Genomic DNA, 23,066 nt, shown 5'->3' with positions numbered 1-23,066 from the left:
CCGATGCTACCCCAAATCAACAACCCTCAGTCAGTTCATGGTGGGACCAAAGAGGGCGCACTGGGCAGTAGCCAAGCATGTTTTTAGATATATATGAGGAATAGTAGAGCATGGATTAATGTACACCTGAGGCAATGACATCAGGCTAAGTGGGTTCACTGACGCAGATTGGGCTGGAAGTTCAGTAGATTGGAAAAGTACCACTGGGTACTGTTTCAACATTGGATCAGGAATGACCTTCTGGTGTAGTAGGAAACAGAAATTCGTAGCTCTGAGCTCAGCTGAAGTTGAATATATGGCAGCTAGCACAACATTGTGTGAAGCCATATGGCTTAGGAAGTTGCTTGTGAATCTATTCAGGAGAAGGATGGAAGCGACCAATATTTTGTGTGATAATCAAAGTTGCATCAAGCTCTCTGAGAATCCAGTTTTTCATGATCGGTCGAAGCACATTGACATTAGGTGTCACTTTATCAGAGACTGTGTCTAATGAGGGGCAATAAAATTACGATACACCTCGACAGGAGAACAGGTGGCATATATTCTCACCTCCTTTAATATTTTTATTTTCGTAAGTTTAGACTTGGGAACCCCATTAAAAATATTAGTTATTTTATTAACTCACAATCCGGGTGGAATTTCTCCAAATGATTTCTGGGTCTTGGAGATCTTTTGTATTCTAGCTCCTCCACAAAATTTCGGAGCTAGAGCACATCTGATGCTACCTAAAATCAACACGTCACAACTTCTGGGAATTGCGTCACTCCTTCAGGTTGATCGATTTGTCTATGGAACTTCGACTTTCTGCCTTTCCGGTCTCACACCCCGACTTCTGGCTCTGGAATTTGATTCTCCAACAAATTTCGGATCTCCTCTCAGGCTCTGCGCTGCCTCAGTGTGGCTCTACACTGCCCAGTGTGGCTCTGCGCTGCCTCTTCTGGATCTCTCTTTACCTCCTCTACAATGTATCCCCGAATTAGGAAATCTTCCTGCAGAAATTATCCCTGCCCTTCACTACAAGAGATCACCTCGATCACTTCTCCGATGACTGCTGCGCTGCTCTCTTCAGAAATCGACCTCTTGATCTCTTACTCAATGTATCTTCCAAATGCCCATTAAGCCTCTTCTTATAATCTTCTCGTTGAGTAACCAACAACCCAGATTAGATTCTAATCAATGGCTCAGATCATTTTGGCCTGATCCTCGTCTTCTTTTAGAAGTTTCACCCCCACTTTAATTAATACCCTTTAATTATTTTAATTTCCTAAGTTTAGACATAGGCCTCCATTAAAAATAATTAATTATTTTAATAAAATTGTTTCCGGGTGGAATTTCCCAAAACGATTTCTGGGTATTCTGGAATACACGTGTGCTAGCCTCCCTGCAAATTTTTAGGCTTAGAGCATGTTGTTGCACAGAGTGTCTAAACACCGCGACAACGCTTAGATCGGGGGCTGTCACCCTGATCCCCGATCTCTCCGTTTAAGCCGTTTCCCTGTGGTAGGCTAAGGGGGGTAGACCTTATGGAAAAGGGGAGAACCAACTAGGAATTAGCCGATTCGGGAGACATAGCGAAGCAATCAAATACTTGATTAAGGCTTAACAAGATTTGGAGCTCGATTAGATTTTAAATAATTAACACCAGTGCCTTAAGGAGTCAATGATCCTAAGTAAATGATTATCAACTGTTGCTTTATGATTGCCTAAAAATATTTGCTAAACATCTAACATGTAACGAGCATAACAAAATTTCAAGCAATAACGATCAATTTCAATAGATGCACAACGCTTCAACAATTAAAATTCAAGAGATACAAATACCTTGATCAACCACGAAATTTTGAAAGCTAACTAGTTTCAATCCCAAATCTAGGAAATTCACCACTTTCCAATAGTTAATTTCTAGATAAAAATTTAAGCACATTTAACTATAGTAAAATGACAAATGCTGATACCACAAAATTTTCCTTTAGATTTTATTCTCGACAAATTCGATTATCCTCTAGGAAAACTTCTTCAATATGCTAAGCAAGACTTAATGCGGGAAATGAAAATCAAAATCCTTCTCTAAATTTTATTTTTATTTTTATTTTTTTATATTTATTTATTTTTTATTTTATTATTTGTTTTTTATGATTTTGATATGAAAAAATAAAAAGGTGAAAACTAAGGATAAAAAAAAAGAAACTAAATAAAAAATTTAAGAAATTTAATTAAAATTTTTGAAGAACTGAAATCTAAATGTAAAAAAAATCACGCGCTAACCCTAACCAAAATAATACAAAACTAAACTAATGCATAAAAGAGAGGGTCGAAGCGTGTATCTGTTGTTGTGTATTGCGCAGGTCAGAAAAGTTTGACGACGGTAAGGAAGACCACGGAATGGAGGAAGGAGATGATGGGAAGGTAGTCTTCGAATGGAGAGGCTCGTTTTTTGCAGGTGTGCGGATGAGGAAGGCAGGTTTGCGGCGGGGAAAGAGAAACGTGAGAACGTTGAGGGATTTCGACAGCAGATAGCTACGAGGGGGCTGGATGAGAGCAAGGATGAGGGGACTCAGCATAGGTGAAGGAGTAGTGAGCAGATGCGAGAAGGAATGGACATGTGGACTGGCAGCGTAGAGAAGCTGAGATGCAGGTTGAGCGGTGTTTGGATGATTCGTTGGTAAGGTGTGGAGGTGAAGGTATGGATGCTGCATGAGGGAATGGACGTGTGGACTAGCAGCGTAGAGAAGATCAGATGCAGGTTGAGCATCGTTTGGATGATTTGTTGGTAAGGCATGGAGATGAAGGTATGGATGCTGTGTGGTTTGGCAGATTGCTGAGGAGAAGGTTTGAGGAGTGTAGGAAAGAAAAGAAACGCAAAGAATGAGCCCACGTGAAGAGAAAGCATAGATGTATGGCAGCAGCAAAAAGCTGTAGGCACTAAAAAAATTTCGAAATTTTTCTGTGAAAATGAAACCCCAAGCAGCAGCAGATAGATGACAAAATTCTCCAGAAAACCTAATAAAAAGTTTAGATCTTTTTGCTTCATATTTCCCGGATGAAAACCCCTCAAATTTTTTTTCAGATCTGAAATAAATACCTCTTCAAGAGCTGATTCTGAGGCCAGAACTTACCCTCTAGGGCCTAGATTTGGCTTCAAACAAGAATTCCCCTACTGTTCTGCAACTTGTCATAACAAAAACAGAATGCCCAGAAATAATATATACAATGATGAACCTGAAAACCCAAAAAAAGCAGCTAAACAATTACAATAATCACAAGCTAAAGGCTCTAAGTAGCCAGATTTATCATTATGCCACACATATTTTTTAAAATTTTAAGTTTAAAGTGAGGTGCTTCAGAGAAAACCCTTCATGCATCAACAATGGAAGTTCTAATGACAAACCTGGGATTCAATCAAGCTGGGCCCTTCAGAAAATGTTGATCGGGAGTTGGCTGGTCCAACTGAAAACTTCCCCGAACACCCGATGATCTCAAAATCAAAAATTTCCTACACAACTCGATTCAACTTTTAACATAGAGAGAGAAAACGACAATAAATTCAGATTTAATGGAGATACCTGCCATTATATTCAAAATTTAAACTACCATTCAAACCCCAGTGATCGAACAAGATACCTATGCTTAAATCACTTTTCATAAAGCTATTATCAATGGTTGAAAGGAAATCTATGCATGAAAATAAAACATCTTACAGCATTTCGACAAAGAGTAACACCAGCAGGAATTAACCCCAAAGTCTTTCTTTATTGCACTTAAAAAAACGATTACAAGAGAGCTTTCACTTAGGACACGATCAAAAGATCGAATCATCTCAACTGAAAACTGACCTCCTATTTAAAGACAAATCTTCCAACGGCTAGTTCAAGTGATCCTTGTCAAAGTGATCTCGACTGTTGATGAGATCAAAATTTCTTTTAATCTCATTTGTCGAAATTTTAAATATTGAGGAAATTTGAAATTATCAATTAAATGCATTTTAATTAATTCAAAAATTAAATTTTTGAATTAATTTCCTCAAAATTTTGACTTTGACTTAACCCTAGGGACCAAGGGCATAAAATTTTAGCAAAATAATCAATTAACCTTAGTCCCTGGACCTTTTAAAATTTAATTTTTTAAAGGACCCTCAAATTTAGCCTTTGGAAAATTTAAAATTACCTAGGACCTAGGACTTATGAGGGGATAAATTATTTTTCTAACCCTCAAGACATTTTACATCATGATTTTTACATTTTTACATCTCAAGGGGGAAAACCCATTTGACATAGACCCTCATAGACTACCCAGTTCTGCGACACAAACATAATCTAGCAGATCAAACAATTTGTAATAAAATAACCTAACCAAATAGTTAGGATTATTCCCAAATCACTTTTACATAGACTCTGTCTAACACACTAGGACTCCCTTAAGATTCTAATGACAAAATCCATTCTGGCTTTAGGGTAAGGCTGAAGGAAAACTCTGCTGATCATGGATCAGTGAGACAAAATACCTTCTGGAATGTAGATCATCACTAGAAAAATAGGTTTACCTAGGCAATTACATACATGACACGGATCTGCTAAGATTATTTACACATGTAGACTGGGTTTACAAAATAACTTGATCAGGCTGATGATGATAGTCGAATGGCACAGACACGTTGATCAAGTGACATCCCTTTTGCCGAAAAAGGGGGTGTACTGCTATGGGTCGTTGACATGTAGTGGTCAACATCTGGCTCTACTTGGGGACACGTTGTACTGTAGGAATGTGAGAATTCAGAATCTGCATCCACGAAACACACAACAAAACATAAGTAGCGTCCATCCAAAAATCATCATTTAACATTAAGCACAGGAAAGATATAAGCTCTTCATTTATTAACTATCTAGTAACATGAAAAGTAAATCTAATCCTAAAACAGAAATGAAATGCTGAAAAGACAAGGAGTAGGGTTAGAAATACAATACAGAGGATGCCCCATGGCATCAGATGTCATCTTTGAAGAATAGCTTGAGCATTTGGCCATTCGTAGGTAAGTTAAGTGGTTCGCCATCCAATCTGCTCAAGTGGAATGAGCTCGGCCCAGCAATGTCTCGGATAATGTACGGTCCCAGCCATAAACTATCAAATTTCTTGTGTTTTCCTAGTTTTTCATTCTTGCGATCCCAAAGGAGCACCATATCTCCAACCTGCAAAGATCTAGATCAAGATGATTTATCAAAGCTTTTCTTAATGGTAGATTCACTTTTACATATATTATCAAAAGCTGTCCTAAGAGCTTCATCGAACTCCACAATTTGATCAATTCTATTTTGAACAACATCTTTATTAGTGGAAAAATGCTGAAGGAGTTGATAAGCTGGCAATTTTAGGTGCACAGGTAAAGTTACATCCAAGCCATAAACTAATTCAAAGGGACTTTTACTAGTAGCTTTCTTTTTAGTAATCCTATCTGCCCATAATGCATACTTGATTTTGCTATCCCAAGATCGTTTATTATCTCCTACTATCTTCTTGATAATGGTTATGAGATTTTTATTACTTGATTTAGCAAGACCATTACCTTGAGGATAGTAATTTGATGAATGAGATAAGACAATGCCATACTTGAAACAAAAAGATGAAAATTCTGAAGAACTAAAAGCCTTGGCATTATCAGTAGTGATCTTAGCAGGGACACCAAATCTAGTAATGATATTATTTTCAATGAAATCCATAATGACCTTTTCAGTGGCATTCTTAGTAGGATGGCTTCAACCCATTTAGTGAAATAATCGGTAGTAGTCAAAATCCATGAGTAGCCATTGCTAGAATTTTCATGGAACTTCCTGATGAAGTCTAGACCCCAATGCTGAAAAGGTGCCCCCACAACGATAGGTTGTAAGGGCAAGGCAACAAGCTTCTGTTTCCCAGTGAACAGTTGGCAGGCTTGACAACTTCTAACAAACTTATGCACATCAGAAAAAATCGAAGGCCAATAATAACTAGCTCTCAGAATTTTGTGGGCAGTGGTTCTAGCAGCATAATGACCACCACAAAATCCTGAATGAAACTCAGAAACTAACTTCTTGGACTCAATTTCATTAACACACCTAAGTACAATGCCCTCAGGATTTCTCCATCGAAGGCCATCCTTCATGAGGCAATACTTAGTGGCTTTTAATCTAAGAGCCCTTCCCTTATGAGTGACTAAATGGTTAGGACATGTATGATTTATCAGGTAATAAACAATGTCCTTGTACCACTCATGCTCTCCTAATCTCTGCAGCTCAGGGGAAGATGAATCATTAAGACAAATCAAACCAAGAGCTTTTTCATTACCTTCAGTCATCATTTGAGCCAAGCCTTGGCCTTTGACTAACTTGGTGGGTTTAATCTCTAAATCATATTCTTGTATTTTAGTAACCCACCTAGCACGAGTCCCTAAGTAATCAGTTTGAGTTAATATATCTTTAACAATAGAATGTGGGACAAAAGCAATGATTTTAGAATAACCCACATAAGTTTTGAAATGCTTAAGAGATTTGACTAAGGCATAGGCTTGCTTTTCCATGGTATTGTACTTTAATTCAGAATTTTGAAGCGCTCTACTCATGAAAGCAATAGGCTGCTCGTGACCATCTTTATTTTTCTGCAATAAGACACCAGCAATGGTATCCTCGGAAGCGAAAGAGAAAATCATGAAATCCTTAGAGTAATCGGGACTAACTAAAACAGGGGCTCTTGCAATAGCGCCTTTGATTTCCTGAAAAGCCTTTTTGTCGTCTTCTTGCCAAACAAATTTTACATCTTTCTTCAGAAGACTTTGAATAGGCTTAGCTACTTCTGCGTAATTTGGGATAAACCTAAGAAAATTTGTTTTTCCAAGAAAAGACTGAAGGGACTTATGATTATGGGGAAGAGGAATCTTTTGGATTGCTTCAACTCTTTCAGGATCAATCTTGATTCCATCTTTAGAGATGATGTGACCAAGTAATTTCCCCTCCGTTACTCCAAAAACAAACTTAGCCGGATTTAAAGAAATCCCGTACTCTCTATATCTATCAAAAACTTGCTGAAGATGACTTATATGACTAATACCATCCTTAGAAAAAACAGTAAGATCATCCTGGTAAATTTCGATAAACTTCCCAATCAAACCTTTGAAGGCATAATCCATAGCCCTTTGAAACGTAGCCCCAGCATTGGTTAATCCAAACGGCATTCTAATATATTCGAAAGTACCCCATGGTGTGGTGAATGTAGTCTTGTGACAATCCTCCTTCTTAACCCATACTTGATTATATCCAGAAAAACCATCTAGCAATGACATCATTCTAGAACCAGTTACTCTTTGCAACATAGTCTCCATGTTTGGCAAAGGGTAATTATCTTTCTTACATGCTAGATTAAGGTTTCGAAAATCGACACAAAGTCTTATTGTACCATTCTTTTTCCTAACAATCACCAGGTTGGAACACCATGTTGAATGCCTCGTCTGAGCAATAATCCCTGCTGCAAGCATCTTTGAAAGCTCCTTTTGAACCAGAGGGGCTAACTTAGGATTTATCTGCCTAAGCTTTTGACGAAAAGGTTTAGCATTTTCATCTTTCAAGGGGATAGTGTGTTCCATGATATCTTCCCTATAACCTTTCAATTCATCATAAGAAAATGCTAAAACATCCCGATATTCACGAAGTAAATTGGTTAACTTTTTTTTTTCAACATTAGTACCCTTACCAATTTTAACAATCTTTGGATCCCTAGAAGTACCAATGTTTACCTCGATGTATTCGCCTGGATCCATTTTATTTTCCTCTTTCAACTTTGTGGCATCATGCCGATCAAAGTGTTGCTCTAAGGCAACCACATTCCTAGGAGTAGGATTTATGATATCCTCATGATCATCAGATCCATCCTCCTTAGAATCTATCCGAAAATTTTCAAACTCATCCAAATTGTCAAGAAAACGAACCACCTGTTTCTCGTCATCAAAAACTTGCCAATGCTCTGAGTTATCTGGAACAGAAGGTCTAAATATAACTTCCATTTTTATCTTATCCTTAATCAGCCCATCAGATAACTGCAAAGTAGAAGCAGCTACAACAAGCTCATCCGCCGAACTATTATGCTCTCTTGGGATTGCCTCAAGGTCAAGGGCATCAAAGTATTCCATAGTATCCCATACAACATTTCGATAGTTCTTTAACCTTTGATTTTTGCATGTAAATTTATTTTTAATTTGCATGATAATTAAGTCAGAATCTCCCTTGATGCTAAGCAACTTAACTCTTAAAGCCTTTGCCAACTCAAGACCCAACAACAAAGCTTCATATTCAACAACGTTGTTGGTTGCTTCGAATTCCAATCGATAGGCAAACTTGAAAATATGACCAAGGGGAGATTTTAATACTATTCCTGCACCTTTACCATGCCTAGACGATGCACCATCAAAATACATGTACCAAACTTTATCATTGAGATCCCTAATCTTTTTATCAACCTTATCATCGGGAAGAATTATGAAATTAGACATGATAGCATAATTCCCAATGTCAGATTGTTCTTTAATTATCTCATTATGAGGTCTCTTAGGGTCTTCAACATGGAATCTTCTCTCGGGCTCTCTATTAAGTCTCACAAATCCATCACCTCTAGGAGAAGGAATCATAGCATATGACCAATTCATTTGAATACTCCCTCCTAGATCAGAGGCCCATTTTCTAGATAAAAGCATACCCCAAGCATCAGGCACATCAACAACAACAATGTCCATAACAATCATAATGTCAGGGTAAACTGATAAATGAACTTGTAAATCCTTGATTAGATCGTGAACTTCAATCTTTTTAGAATCCATGGCACATATATTGTAGTAAGGTCTAGAAACTCTTAAATTACGCTGTTCCATGACCCTCTTGGTCATGACACAAGCTGACGCACTAGAATCCAACATGCAATTATTCAATTTATACCCATTAACCATCAAAGTGATAAAGAAAGGCTGATGATCCTTGTTATCTGAATCTAAACTTTGCAAATATATAGGAGCATCGTGATAATCAACCTCTGGGGCTTTCTGTTGAGAAACATTAACTTGAGGACCTTCAATAGCTTTTAGTAACTTAGCTCTTTGGGAAGGAATTTTCACAATCTCGGAGACAGGAACCCAGATTTTTGCATTATTAAACCAACTTCCCAAATCGACATCTAATCCAGAGTTTGAACCTGGGTTAAAAATTCGAGGGGGAATTTGATTCCCGCTTTGATCTTTATCCCTTCTTTGATAAGTTAAACCCTTATCTTTAGCAATTTCCATGATTTGCTCTGGAGAAGGTTTTTCACCATATAATTTAACCATGATATCATCTTCATTTTCAAAATTATTTATACTAAAAGCTGACGAGGGATGCATAACATCTCGACTATTTTCCTTAACTTCCATCCAGTCTTTCATAGATAAAGGAAACTCTTTACCTACTACATTTATTTGATTACCTGCCCCAAACATTCCATTATCAAAAATCCTTCTAACTATGGGGCAAGTAGCCTCCTCATGAAGAGCATCACAAGCCCGATAGTAAGGCGGAGCGTCATCGACCAAATTAGTATGTTCAAGCAGATTAGGAGGTCTCTGCTCACTAGATTGACCTTTCTTCTGCCAATTGTTATTTCGATTATTATTATTATTTCTAGGCTGGAAGTTTTGCGTTTGAGTTCTTTCCATTTGAACCAACCTATTCTGTAAAGTAGCTATTTCCTTAGCATGGTTAGAGGTTAATTTCGCTTGGTTAATCTCCATGCTTTCAATTTTTTGCAGCAATTTCTGAACAAGGTCGTTATTAGGTTCTTGAACCTCTTTTTCTTTAGGTTCTTTCAATTTCGTTGAATGCCTATCAAAACCTGGGATTTCAAACTTGCCTTATCTTTTTCAAGTTCTACTGCTAGAGCTTGACAATCCCTATAATCAGGAAGTTTAGCACGTCTTAACTCGTAAGAAGGCTAAGGGCTAAAGGCATCAATATAAAAGTCTCAAAGAGATATGTCGGTAGGTTCATAATCTTGAGGTAATTCCTTAATAATATCATTAAACCTCTCATTAAATTCTTCTGCGGTTTCATTTTCTCTCTTTTTGATGATACTAATAGCTTTCACAAGGTGTCTTCCTTCTCTCTTATCTCCATACTTTTCCTTAAAGGCATTAACAATTGATTGCAACGAGTCAAATGCATTTTGAGGCTTTTCCGTAAACCAATCTAAAGCATCGCCCTCCAAGGTAAGAACAAAAAGGGTCATTTTAACATCTTCATGATTAAAATCAGTAGCCCTTGCATTTACCCAGCCATGAACTAAAAGATTTTAGATGAGAATTAGCGCTAATTGCATTATTTCCCTGAAAGATAGGCAATTTATCCATCCCATGCTTTGGAATATCATTGGGATAACCTTGAATGTTAGCAAAGTTACAAGGGGCGAATATGTCCATGATGTTGTGCTCGACCGGGCTAGTAAAAAGCAAGCGGATATTAGAGAGGGCTTCTTGTCCGAGATTAACAAGAAGTGTATGAGAAGAGAGTTTGTGTAATCGTACTCTGAGAGCCTTTTCAGGATCAGGAATAGGATTAACCAAACTACTTGGATGTCTTCTAGTATACACTCTTGCAGAGGATAGATGAAGTGGAGTCGCCACTCGAACAAAAAGTCTAACATGGAATAACCAGAAAACAAGGAGCCAAGGATAAGGAACTTATCCTGGTGAGAGGCGAAAGGGATGAATGTCGAAGAAACCAAGGATAGAAAAACTCTATCCTCGGTAGCGACGCCAAAAAATGTTGTTGCACAGAGTGTCTAAACATCGTGACAACGCTCAGATCAGGGGCTATCACCCTGATCCCCGATCTCTCCGTTTAAGCCGTCTCCCTGTGGCAGGCTAAGGGGGGTAGACCCTATGGAAAATGGGAGAACTAGCTGGGAATCAGCCGATTCGGGAGACACAACGAAGTAATCGAGTACTTGATTAAGGCTTAACAAGATTTGGAGCTCGATTAGATTTTAAATAATTAACACCAATGCCTTAAGGAGTCAATGATCCAAGTAAATGATTATCAATTGTTGCTTTATGATTGCCTGAAAATATTTGCCAAACATCTAACATGTAACGAGCATAACAAAGTTTCAAGCAATAACGATCAATTTCAATAGATGCAGAACGCTTCAGCAATTAAAATTCAAGAGATACAAATACCTTGATCAACCATGAAATTTTGAAAGCTAACCAGTTTCAATCCCAAATCTAGGAAATTCACCACTTTCCAATAGTTAATTTCTAGATAAAAATTTAAGCACATTTAACTATAGTAAACTGACAAATGCTGATACCACAAAATTTTCCTTTAGATTTTATTCTCGACAAATTCGATTATTCTCTAGGAAAACGTCTTCAATATGCTAAGCAAGACTTAATGCGTGAAATGAAAAATCAAAATCCTTCTCTAAATTTTTTTATTTTTATTTTATTATTTTATTTTATTTGTTTTTTATGATTTTGATATGAAAAAATAAAAAGGTCAAAACTAAAGATAAAAAAAAAGAAACTAAATAATAAATTTAAGAAATTTAATTAAAATTTTCGAAGAACTGAAATCTAAATGTAAAAAAAAGTCACGCGCTAACCCTAACCTAAATAATACAAAACTAAACTAATGCATAAAAGAGAGGGTCGAAGCGTGTATCTGTTGTTGTGTATTGTGCAGGTCAGAAAAGTTCGACGGCGTCAGGGAAGACCATAGAGCGGAGGAAGGAGCTGATGGGTAGGCAATCTTCGAATAGAGAGGCTCGTTTTTTGTAGGTATGCGGATGAGGAAGGTAGGTTTGCGGCGGGGAAAGAGAAACGCGAGAAGGCCGAGGGATTTCGACGACAGATAGCTGCGAGGGGGCTAGATGAGAGCAAAGATGAGGGGACTCAGGATAGGTGAAGGAGTAGCGAGCAGATGCGTGAAGGAATGGACATGTGGACTGGCAGTGTAGAGAAGCTGAGATTCAGGTTGAGCAACGTTTGGATGATTCATTGGTAAGGCGTGGAGATGAAGGTATGGATGCTGCGTGAGGGAATGGACGTGTAGGTTGGCAGTGTAGAGAAGCTGATATGCAGGTTGAGCAGCGTTTGGATGATTTGTTGGTAAGGCGTGGAGATGAAGGTATGGATGCTGCATCGTTTGGCAAATTGCTGAGGAGAAGGTTTGAGGAGCGTAGGAAAGAAAAGAAACGCAGAGAATGAGCCCACGTGAAGAGAAAGCATAGATGTATGGCAGCAGCAAAAAGCTGCAGGCCCTAAAAAAATTTCGAAATTTTTCTGTGAAAATGAAACCCCAGGCAGCAACAGACAGATGACAAAATTCTCCAGAAAACCTAATAAAAATTTTAGATCCTTTTGCTTTAGATTTGCCTAATGAAAACCCCTCAAAAGATTTTTCAGATCTGAAATAAATACCCCTGCAAGAGCTGATTCTGAGGCCAAATCTTACCCTCCAGGGCCTAGATCTGGCTTCAAACAAGAATTCCCCTACAGATCTGCAACCTGTGATAACAAAAACAAAACACCCAGAAATAATATATACAATGATGAACCTGAAAACCAAAAAACAAACAGTTAAACAATTACAGTAATCATAAGTTAAAGGCTCTAAGTAGCCAGATTTATCATTATGCCACACATATTTTTTAAAATTTTAAGTTTAAAGTGAGGTGCTTCAGAGAAAACCCTTCATGCATCAACAATGGAAGTTCTAATGACAAGCCTGGGATTCAATCAAGCTGGGCCCTTCAAAAAATGCTGATCGGGAGTTGGTTGGTCCAACTGAAAACTTCCTCGAACGCCTGATGATCTCAAAATAAAAAATTTCCTGCACAACTCAATTCAACCATTAACATAGAGAGAGAAAACGACAATAAAATTCAGATTTAATGGAGATACCTGCCATTATATTCAGAATTTAAACTACCATTCAAACCCCAGTGATCAAACAAGATACCTGTGCTTAAATCACTCTTCATAAAGCTATCATCAATGGCTGAAAGGAAATCTATGCATGAAAATAAAACATCTTACAGCATTTCAACGAAGAGTAACACCAGCAGGAATTAACCCCAAAGTCTTTCTTTATTGCACATAAAAAAACGATTACAAGAGAGCTTTCACTTAGCACACGATCAAAAGATCGAATCATCTCAACTGAAAACTGACCTCCTATTTAAAGACAAATCTTCCAACAACTAGTTCAAGTGATCATTGTCAAAGTGATTTCGACCGTTGATGAGATCAAAATTTCTTATAATCTCATCCGTCGAAATTTTAAATATTGAGGAAATTCGAAATTATCAATTAAATGCATTTTATTGAATTAATTTCCTCAAAATTTTGACTTTGACTTAACCTTGTCCCTGGACCTTTTAAAATTTAATTATTCAAAGGACCTTCGAATTTAGCCTTTGGAAAATTTAAAATTACCTAGGACCTAGGACTTATGAGGGGATAAATTATTTTTCTAACCCTCAAGACATTTTACATCATGATTTTTACATTTTTACATCTCAAGGGGGAAAACCCATTTGACATAGACCCTCATAGACTACCCAGTTCTGCGACACAAACATAATCTAGCAGATCAAACAATTTGTAATAAAATAACCTAACCAAATAGTTAGGATTATTCCCAAATCACTTTTACATAGACTCGATCTAACACACTAGGACTCCCCTAAGATTCTAATGACAAAATCCATTTCGGCTTTGGGGTAAGGCTGAAGGAAAACTTTGCCGATCATGGATCGGTGAGACAAAAAACCTTTCGGAATGTAGATTATCACTAGAAAATTAGGTTTACCTAGGCAATTACATACATGACACGGATCTGCTAAGATTATTTACACATGCAGACTGGTTTTACAAAATAACATGATCAGGCTGATGATGATAGTTGAATGGCACAGACACGTTGATCAAGCGACATCCCTTTTGCGGAAAAAGGGGGTTTACTGCTATGGGTCGTTGACACGTAGTGGTCAACAGAGCACATTCGATGCTATCAAAAATCAACAATGAGGACCAACGACATCAACATCACCTAGTAGGGCATATTTCAATCAAAATTCATTAGACAGATGCGATGGCAAGTGTTCCATATAAGATCTCAACATCCTTGAGCACACTTAACGGGTTTAAACTTTAGAACATGTGTTGAATAGTCTCAACTCCCACACATTGAGGGCATAACAATTTGTAAATCGCATACAAGCGATCTCTACTTGGAGGGTAGGCTATAGTAAATCGATAATCATGCAAAGTCCCTCAACCAATAGGATACTTTGAAATAACATATTGTTCAAAGGCAATTGACCCACATGGTTTCTTCATTTGAGAGTTATCTCATGTCTTTTTGAAAGTACCTTGGAAGAACAAGGGCGATTTGAGATTTTGATACAATCTGTGAGGCTTATACTCCCAAATGGGTTTATCATATCTGAAATCCTGCCAAATGGACCTTGGAGAGAAAATGTTGAATTTATATAATTCATCACTTGAAATAAGAGTCTGAATTTCTTAGGTAGCTAACCAATCATAGTGTGAAAATCAAAAATCTACGAGAGAGGAAGCCATGTCTTCCACCCTCTTCTGTCATCGTCACATAAAATCCTGTACAAGAAAAATCCTTTCTTGGCTAGCCTCTTTTGGAAGACGTCTCTCGATATAAGATGTAGTGTAGTGATGTCAAAAAATTTCCTATATCCATCCCTCTCCTGGAGAGACATGACACGACTCTTTTTGAGATCCTAGATCCTTCGAAGTTTGGGAGAACCACCAAGTTGAAGGGTGTCTAGTGTACTGATCACATCACAAATCAAGAATGGTCTTCTAATCCTATCTTTATGTCTCCTCTGGAGAATTCTATGTCTCCTCTGGAGAATTCTATGTCTAAGCAATACTTACAACTCCTCACCAAATAATATTACATAATATATTCGACAGATAGGATGGCACTTTGCAAACTATTATCGGTTACGCCTAAACTATCTTATTGCTATGCATTTTATAAAATGATCAATCTCAACCATTCTATGTTGCACTTCTAATTCTATTTTTCTCCACATTCTGGCCCCCATCTTCCTCCACCCTTTAAGAAACTTGGTATTGCTCCTAATAGTTTCCTTCCACCATAAGTTATACCCATGCTCTCCTAGAGTCTAGGCTCCATATTCTAGACATCAATGGTCAGAGAACTACAAACCTTAGAAGCAAGATGAAAAACATTCAATTTAAAGGGGAAATAAGAGAGGGGATGCATGAAATCTTCAAGTGACATTATGGCCCCCTCCATCCTCCACCTTTTACGAAACTTGATATTTCTCCTAGTAGCTTCGTTCCACCATAAGTTCTACCCATGCTCTTTGAGAGTCTAGGCTTCATATTCCAGACATTAATGGTCAGAGAACTACAAGCCTTAGAAGCAAGATGAAAAACATTCAATTTAAAGGGGAAAGAAGAGGGGGGTGCATGAAATCTTCAAGTGACATGCCCTAGACAAAAGGAAGGTGATCAAAAGCATTATATGTGAAACTATACCAGTGACCACTTGAAAATGTAAGTCGAATTTGCATTTTCAGTGGCATTCTTTAGCAACACTGCACTAGCATATATGAACATTAGAGCATGGTATGAGTCATTCGAGAGGTTGTGATGAAGATCCATGTGTTCGCTTTTTGTTTCACATGTTGAGCTAAGTCACCTGACACGAGGATTCGGGATTCGACAGATACGGGGATTCGAGTGTTGGATACAGACACATTGACCCCCCAGAACAGGACACGTTTGGATACATTATATATATATATATATTTAAAATATATATATATATATATATATATATATATTTAAAAAATATATATATTTAAAATATATATATCTAAATGTAAGTTTTACAAAGTAACATTATGCATACAAAATTACAAATACTGACATAAATGATATATGATAAATTATAAATTTATAATACATACTCAATTCATCAATGATCCAATAGGAGAAAGACAAGATAGTAGGATAAAGATATTGTAGTTTTCTCATTAAGTCATCAAAATCAAAATGTGTTACTGTTTACATAGGTAGTGCAATGCCAATGGCAAATAGAAATAGCAAATACAAAACAACTACAATTACAAGTGTACAAGTACAAGCCTCAAGGCAGTAGGTAGCTCATGACTCATGAGTCATCAATCCTCATAGTCATCATCAAAATCAACATCACTGTCCTCATCATCATGGTCACCACTGCTCTCCTCTGCTGCATCCTCCTCCTCTGTATCCAAAGTCATCTCTGCATTTGCTGGTGTGGAGGATGACCCCTCTATAGTATCACCATCATCAAATTTGACAGGCTCTAACACTTACCTGTTGCTTGAATCTCCTTGAAAATGCTCCCACACCCTTTGCTCCTTGCTCCCAAACACCCACAACAAACCCACAACAAACTAAACAAGTGAATGTGCAAATAGAATGGGGAAATACGCCTTTATAATGCCGCGCGGGTTCTTGATTTTTGGATTCGAAGTGTCCCAATCGGACACGATGTGTCCCGATTTTCGGACACGAATCTACCCGAATCGTGTCCGATTCGCCAGATTCGGGACACGTAGGGCCTGGGGGATGAATCCGGTTTCATATATGTTGAGGAATATTCACATATTTGGAGGCATGCTTTGTTGTTGAGTTCACATATTTGGAGGAAGGTTGTACATGTGGCAGAGCTTCACTTTTTGGAGAAGTTATTTACATATTTTAATTTTTGATGCATATTTCTCCGTTGGAATGTGCCTTTGGTTTGTCTTCATAATTTTCAAAGAAAAAGTTACATATTTGAAGGCATTTCCCACCACTTGGATTCATGTCACATCTAAGGAGGTGTTTCTACATATGTTGAGGTATGAATCATCACTATTGTGGGCTTTGGGCATCAATTACAAACCTACAAAAAGGTTTCTAGAGAACACCCTTTATGATAGGATGGCAAGTGTCATTTGAATGCCCTCTCACAATGTTTATACACTTTTCAAGGGCATTATTAGTAATTACAGTTTGGCACTTGCCAAGGGCATATTACTAGATATGTTGTGATTTCTCTCTTCAAAAAGTAATAGAATACATTTTGTTTTCTAGGAAAATTGATACACTATAAAGTAGCTATGCACATGTGATATACTATTATTATATAGATATAATGATTTATATATTAAACATATTTAGAAACAATTTGTATATGTATGTAATATGTAGCTACACAATATATATTCAACATTGGTTTACATATATATATATATATAATATACGTATGTTAATTCATGTATATTATAAAGTTTAATATCAATAATTAACATATTCTATGCATGCTAGTATTTTTGAAGAATTATTAACTCGCTCTCTCGAGTTCCATTTATAGAATTCATCATTTTAAGCAATGTTTTTAAAACCGGAACTGGTGACCAGATTGGTTTACCTAATGAACTGGTTTACCGACCGGAACTAGTCGAATCGGGACTGGTTACGTCTAAACGAACCGGTTTTAGAAAAATACAGTAAATAATAAATTTTAAATGAAACAAAACTATTTTTAAGATTTAAAACCACGGTTCCAAGCCAATAGAGACAAAATATGCAAAGTTTATACCATGTAAAGGTGAATATATCAAAATGGCACTGAGTGCAATACATATTATCGACAAAATAGTAAAATACATAAGCAATGACTCAAATAAACAATTTGTTTGGTTTGCAATTTTATTGCCATAAAAAAATCCTTTATCTTGCATGGAATCACCATGATGAAAAGATATGGTTGTTCATTAATAATGAAAAATGGTTCACCTGCCTCCACCATGTTTGGCTTTATGAGATCATCAAAGATAGACCCTACAATGCTTTCTCTGTGCTTCATGAGATGGTCTTTGACGGTAATTGGAATTGGAGTAATTGAGTATGCCAATTAGACATTTCTCTATTAAACTCTCAATATCCATGTCAGAGATAGGATCTCCACAAACAAACCAGTAATACAAATGCCATCTATGCCTTACAATAAAAAAAGTGTCAAAATCCTCGTCCTCTTGGCCATCATGCTCTTCATTACATGAGGGAACAATAACACCTAAAAGGTTTTCATCTTCAGGGTTCTTCTACAAAATATACCCTCTCCAAATCATCAAAAGAATCATTACTAAATTCAGAAACTTGGAAGGGAATATGACTTACCAAACCCTTGCCTTCATGCAAGTGTATCTCATCATCACAATGTGCTTCATTTGAGACATGATGACATGCATACTATTTAATAGAAACATGGGGTGCTACAACAAGGCCTTTGTCACACTTTTCTTCCTTGGATCTGAAATCTCATGCATATATGGTTCAAGTGATGGGAGAGAATGCTGGTCATCCTCATACAATTCATTTCCACGCTTCCAATCATGTCAGAGATAGGATCCCCACAAACAAACCAGCAATACAAATGGTGGAGGCTGGCATGGCAGGTAACCGGCCGGTTTAGCACTGAATTGGCTGGTTTGACTACAAACTGGCCGGTTAGGGCCAAAACTTCGCCACATTGCCTTCCTGACCGGGTTTTTCAGCCGGTGGCCTTGCTGACCGGCCAGTTAGACCGGTAACCAGTTAATTAGGCCAGTTTTAAAAACACTGATTTTAAGATTATACATGTTTCCAGGCAGATCTCAATTTCCTTTTGTTCCAATACCATTATAATTGACCGTAACTCGTACTTGCACAATAATCACTTAACAACATACACAGAAGAACGTTGCATAACAGTTACAAGTTCTTATAACGTCAAGTTATAACTTATGACTTCAGCATCAAGTGGATATTGATTCCATGATTATTGAATCATCTCAGGCTCATGTATATAATTGTTAGTGAACATTTTGTTTGTGAGCTATCAGTTGCACTGAACTAAATTAGTAGGTTAAACTCCTCTGCGTATTTTCATCTACAGTTAATGTGAGGTAGGTAAACTCCTCTGCATATTCCCATCTACAGTTAATGTGAAGTGTTACCACTTACACTGTATAGTAAACGTCTAAAAGAATGTAACGCGAGCTATATAGGTTCTGTGAGCTTTGGAAGCATCTCGCAGTAAATGTTTTCAAGGCTTTCATCCCCAACCATGGAACAATATTATATTATAGTCTATGGTTGGTTCCACACCATGTAAGCATGGAAATAAATACAGATCCATATATGGAATCTTCTGGATTTTTTGAAAAGTTAGGATCTCGACACAGCACACGGAGAAACACATAATTATGTCAAAATAAATTATAAACCAGAGCTTGGACAATTCAATCTTCCAGTATATATATTTCACTCCAAATCACTACCATGAAAAAACAGATCTGTGTTTTAGAGGGATTTTTTTAAAGGTTAAAGTTATGGTTTTACGGCCCTGAGCAGATCTGGGGTGAACCCTGTCAATCTAGACGTAGAGTTGTGGAAATACAGATGACAGATCCTTGTAGTTCTGTGAATCTGATAGCATATTTTTTAATAAATAATAATAATAATAACCTAATTTCAAGGCGACGATCGAGACAGACACCAAATTGGTGTATGAGATTCCCTTGTTTGTTTGTGGGACAAGAGATCCACCTCAACGCAGTGATTTGACTGCTAAAGTCTACTGAGGTGTATATATTCTACCCTCTGGATTTGAACCTGTGGCCTCTTACAAAACACATGTTCTTTACCGTTAGGCTCACTCAATCTGTACAAACTCCTAATGGTCTACTTTACCTAACCCTACAGACTCCTACAATTTACAACTCTTCATTTGGTATCAATATTTGACCAAAAGCAAGCCCCAGGCTAAAAACATATTGCTTTAATGAGGCCTGGACAAGTAAAAAAAGTAGCAAATAATAAGTCCAACTGATAAAAAAATGGTGTGTAAAAAATATATTCAAGGCGTAGGAATGGTTTGTATTGTAAGGCTCATGAATGCTTTTGAGTTTTACTTATATCCTTTTTAAACCTATCTGTTTTAGAGTTTTCTGTTTTGTATTTCCAATTATATTGAATTTGAACTTTTTTTACCAAGATGCATTATTGTTGAAGAATTTGAACCTTTTTTAGACTTCTTGGATTGAGTTACATTTGTTACACTTCTAATTGTGACTGTTCTCTCATAAACAAGGCATTTGCCGTTCATTCTCACATGTTGGCTGTCTTCTAAATACTGGAAAAACAAGAACATTGAGCGTTGCATAGTTACCTCCTAATGTAAGAACTTCAGGTAATGTGAACTAATATGAATACAAAATCCTTATTGAATGCTGATACACCAGGATCTTGTCAAAATTTACATTGAAACTCAAAACTTAAAGCAATATAGGCTAGGATTGCTGTACTTAATAAATCATTTACAATGACATTATATCCTCTCACTGGGATTTAGTTAGTTCTCTGATATTATGTTTATGATAAATAGGATATGGTTTGTTAAGAGTCATGGTTCATTGTAGGAAGTTTCATTTTTCAAATATGGTTAATTATTATGTATTTATATCTTTTAAGTGTTTCTCTCTACGAATAAGGGAAACAATCCTTATAATCTACTTTAATGACTTTGCTTGCAGGCTTCTGGTGCTTATGTTTTTCGTCCTAATACTTCAAGATGCTTCCCTGTTGGGACTTCTAGGAAGCAGGTTTGTGAGAATTGACCCTTGCATTGGTACACCAACAACATTTAAGCAGAGTAATGTTGCATCATCTAGTATAACATGCACTGGGAGGATGAGTTATCTGCATTCTTTCTTATCCAATAGAATATTCACAATTATATATGATCTAAACTTAGTTCCGATTAGAAGTGTCTTTTATGTATGCATTTGTAGTTTGGATTTTGAAAACGCCTTAGAAACTAAATGAACTATACTTTACCTGTTGAACCGGGTAATTTTAAGGTATGGCTCTCACCATCTTAGTTTTAGTGTTTCTAACAAGTGGTGACTTTTAGCAACTTTTCTGAATGGACAGGTTATTCAGTCAGTTATAAAGGGAGACCTAGTGAGTGAAGTGCATCAACAGTTTTCCCCATGGGTGTCACAGGTTTGTTTTCACAACTGCATATCATTTAGAATCTTAAATATATAATGAGTGTCATTGTGGATCCATTGTGCTGTTGGTAAATGTTGGTAAATCTTGCGACATTATAATATTGGAGAAATTCTTTAAATGGTTTTTCAACTTTTAGCTAGATCTACATTCAAAGATAACAATAATTGAAAGTACAATTTCTCAATGGAAAGATATTAGCAATTTAGGGCTATAAAATATCAAAACTAGGATTTTTCTTAATGTAAATGTCAAGTCTCAGAACCCTACATTTTCTGAGTTGTGGGCTTCATTATCTTTAGTGGGCATCCTTTGATTTTGTAGCATCCATGGTCTCTCAAAGTGGAGTTTGTCCCACTCCTAATCCAAAATCAGACAGGCAGTGTTATTGATCACCTTTTCACCTTGGGGAATTAATCCCAAGGGGTTTGATTGGACAGTTTAGGAATGCTGCAACTGTTACCGACAACAATCCTCACTTCAGAGCTGGTGCATGATAGTTCTGGGGCATGTCTCTAGGATAATTGGCTGATCCAGACTCCAAAATCTGTTACTTAACCTTCCAAATCAGTGGATCAGAAGCATGGATCTAGTCTTGAATCCTTCAAAATATGCAATAAATCTACCAACATATGCATAAAATTTTGACTGATCTGCGAGAATGACATTCAAGTCTGTGTGATAAACAACTTAAAATCAATGAGTGCAGCAAGTAAATTGTCCATATATTTGAAGTGATTTTGCAACGGTATGTGTTGGGGGAGAGGGATGGGCAGCAAGAATGACAGTAGGAGACACAGACTGATGGGTAGGGAGGCTGTATTGATGCGACTCACAACAAGGGAGCTGGAGATGGATATTGTGTTGATGCACAGGCCTAAGAGAAAGGGCACAAGTGCAGTTTCAAGGGTGATATTTTTTACCATGCAATATGCAATTTCATGTAAAAGTATGCATTTAGGAAAGGCAAATAGAAACCCTAGTAATATTTCATTACATGCACAGCCACAAAATATATTCAACAAAAATAATCACAATATATCCAAGAACATGCCTTCTTTCAATCCTAAAATGACCTCTCCACAACAAACATTAGTCCAATAGCCAAATTCCACATAAGATCACATCACCACAAGTGGCAAAGTACAAAGAGAAAGTCAAGTCTCTTTAAGAGAGGCCAAATTCCACAGAAATGATGATGATAAAGTGAGAGAGGTGATCCTCTACTTATATGAGGTATATCACCTCTAATTTATGACTAAAAGCCCCTACACAAGTTTGATTTTTGAATAGACATAATGTAAAATTTGGTTACAAGCCAACCCACTAGCTCAAAAGTAAAGTATGCCAAAATAAAAACACGTGTGAGCCATGTTACCCACCACCAATGGGTGACACCTATTGCACAATATTTTTCAAAGTTCCAAGGAAGCGGAAGTACCAATTTTTTCAACAGGATCGGATCATCTATCAACAATTCATGTGTCATTGTAAACACATTCTGCAAGTTATGTAATGTAAATGATGCTAGTAAGGTCGTGAATATATGTCACAACCTAGGTAAACCTATTACTTTGGCGAGAGTTTCATCTTAGGAGGTTTTTCGTCTCACTGATTCAGTTGTGTTTCTAAACATAGATGGTTGACAGAGTTTTTCCCTCCAGCCTCATCCCAAAGCTAGGGTGGAATTTTTCGTCAAAGTCTTAGGTGAGCTCTATTGTTCTAGTAAAGTCTTATATAAAAGTGATTTGAGAATAATTTAAGCTAATTGGTTAAATTATTTTATTACAAATCACTTGGTTTACTAAATAATATTTTGTCATAATTTGGGTATGTATTTTGAGGGTCTTAGCGAAACGGGTATTCCCCCTTTGAGGGTTGAATTGTAAATCTTATGTAAAAAATATTTTAATGCATGGTC

General features: G+C 36.9%; 1 protein-coding gene across 1 annotated transcript in view; it reads left to right on the top strand.

Annotated features, from left to right (window-relative positions):
- LOC149225769 (alpha-mannosidase-like) overlaps window positions 1-23,066 on the top strand; it is a 438,322-nt gene that overhangs the window by 158,990 nt on the left and 256,266 nt on the right. The window contains exons 18-19 of the mRNA XM_089380011.1: window positions 20,668-20,736; window positions 21,068-21,139. Coding sequence (XP_089236137.1) covers window positions 20,668-20,736; window positions 21,068-21,139 — 141 coding nt within the window. The remainder of the gene's footprint in view (window positions 1-20,667; window positions 20,737-21,067; window positions 21,140-23,066) is intronic.

Source organism: Pinus tabuliformis, chromosome J (assembly GCF_031772625.1).
Source record: "Pinus tabuliformis cultivar Carrire ecotype Pingquan chromosome J, CPIR1, whole genome shotgun sequence".
NCBI classification, from domain to species: Eukaryota; Viridiplantae; Streptophyta; class Pinopsida; order Pinales; family Pinaceae; genus Pinus; species Pinus tabuliformis.
The sequence above is the reverse complement of the archived record's forward strand: the minus strand, read 5'-3'. Positions and strand labels throughout refer to the sequence as shown.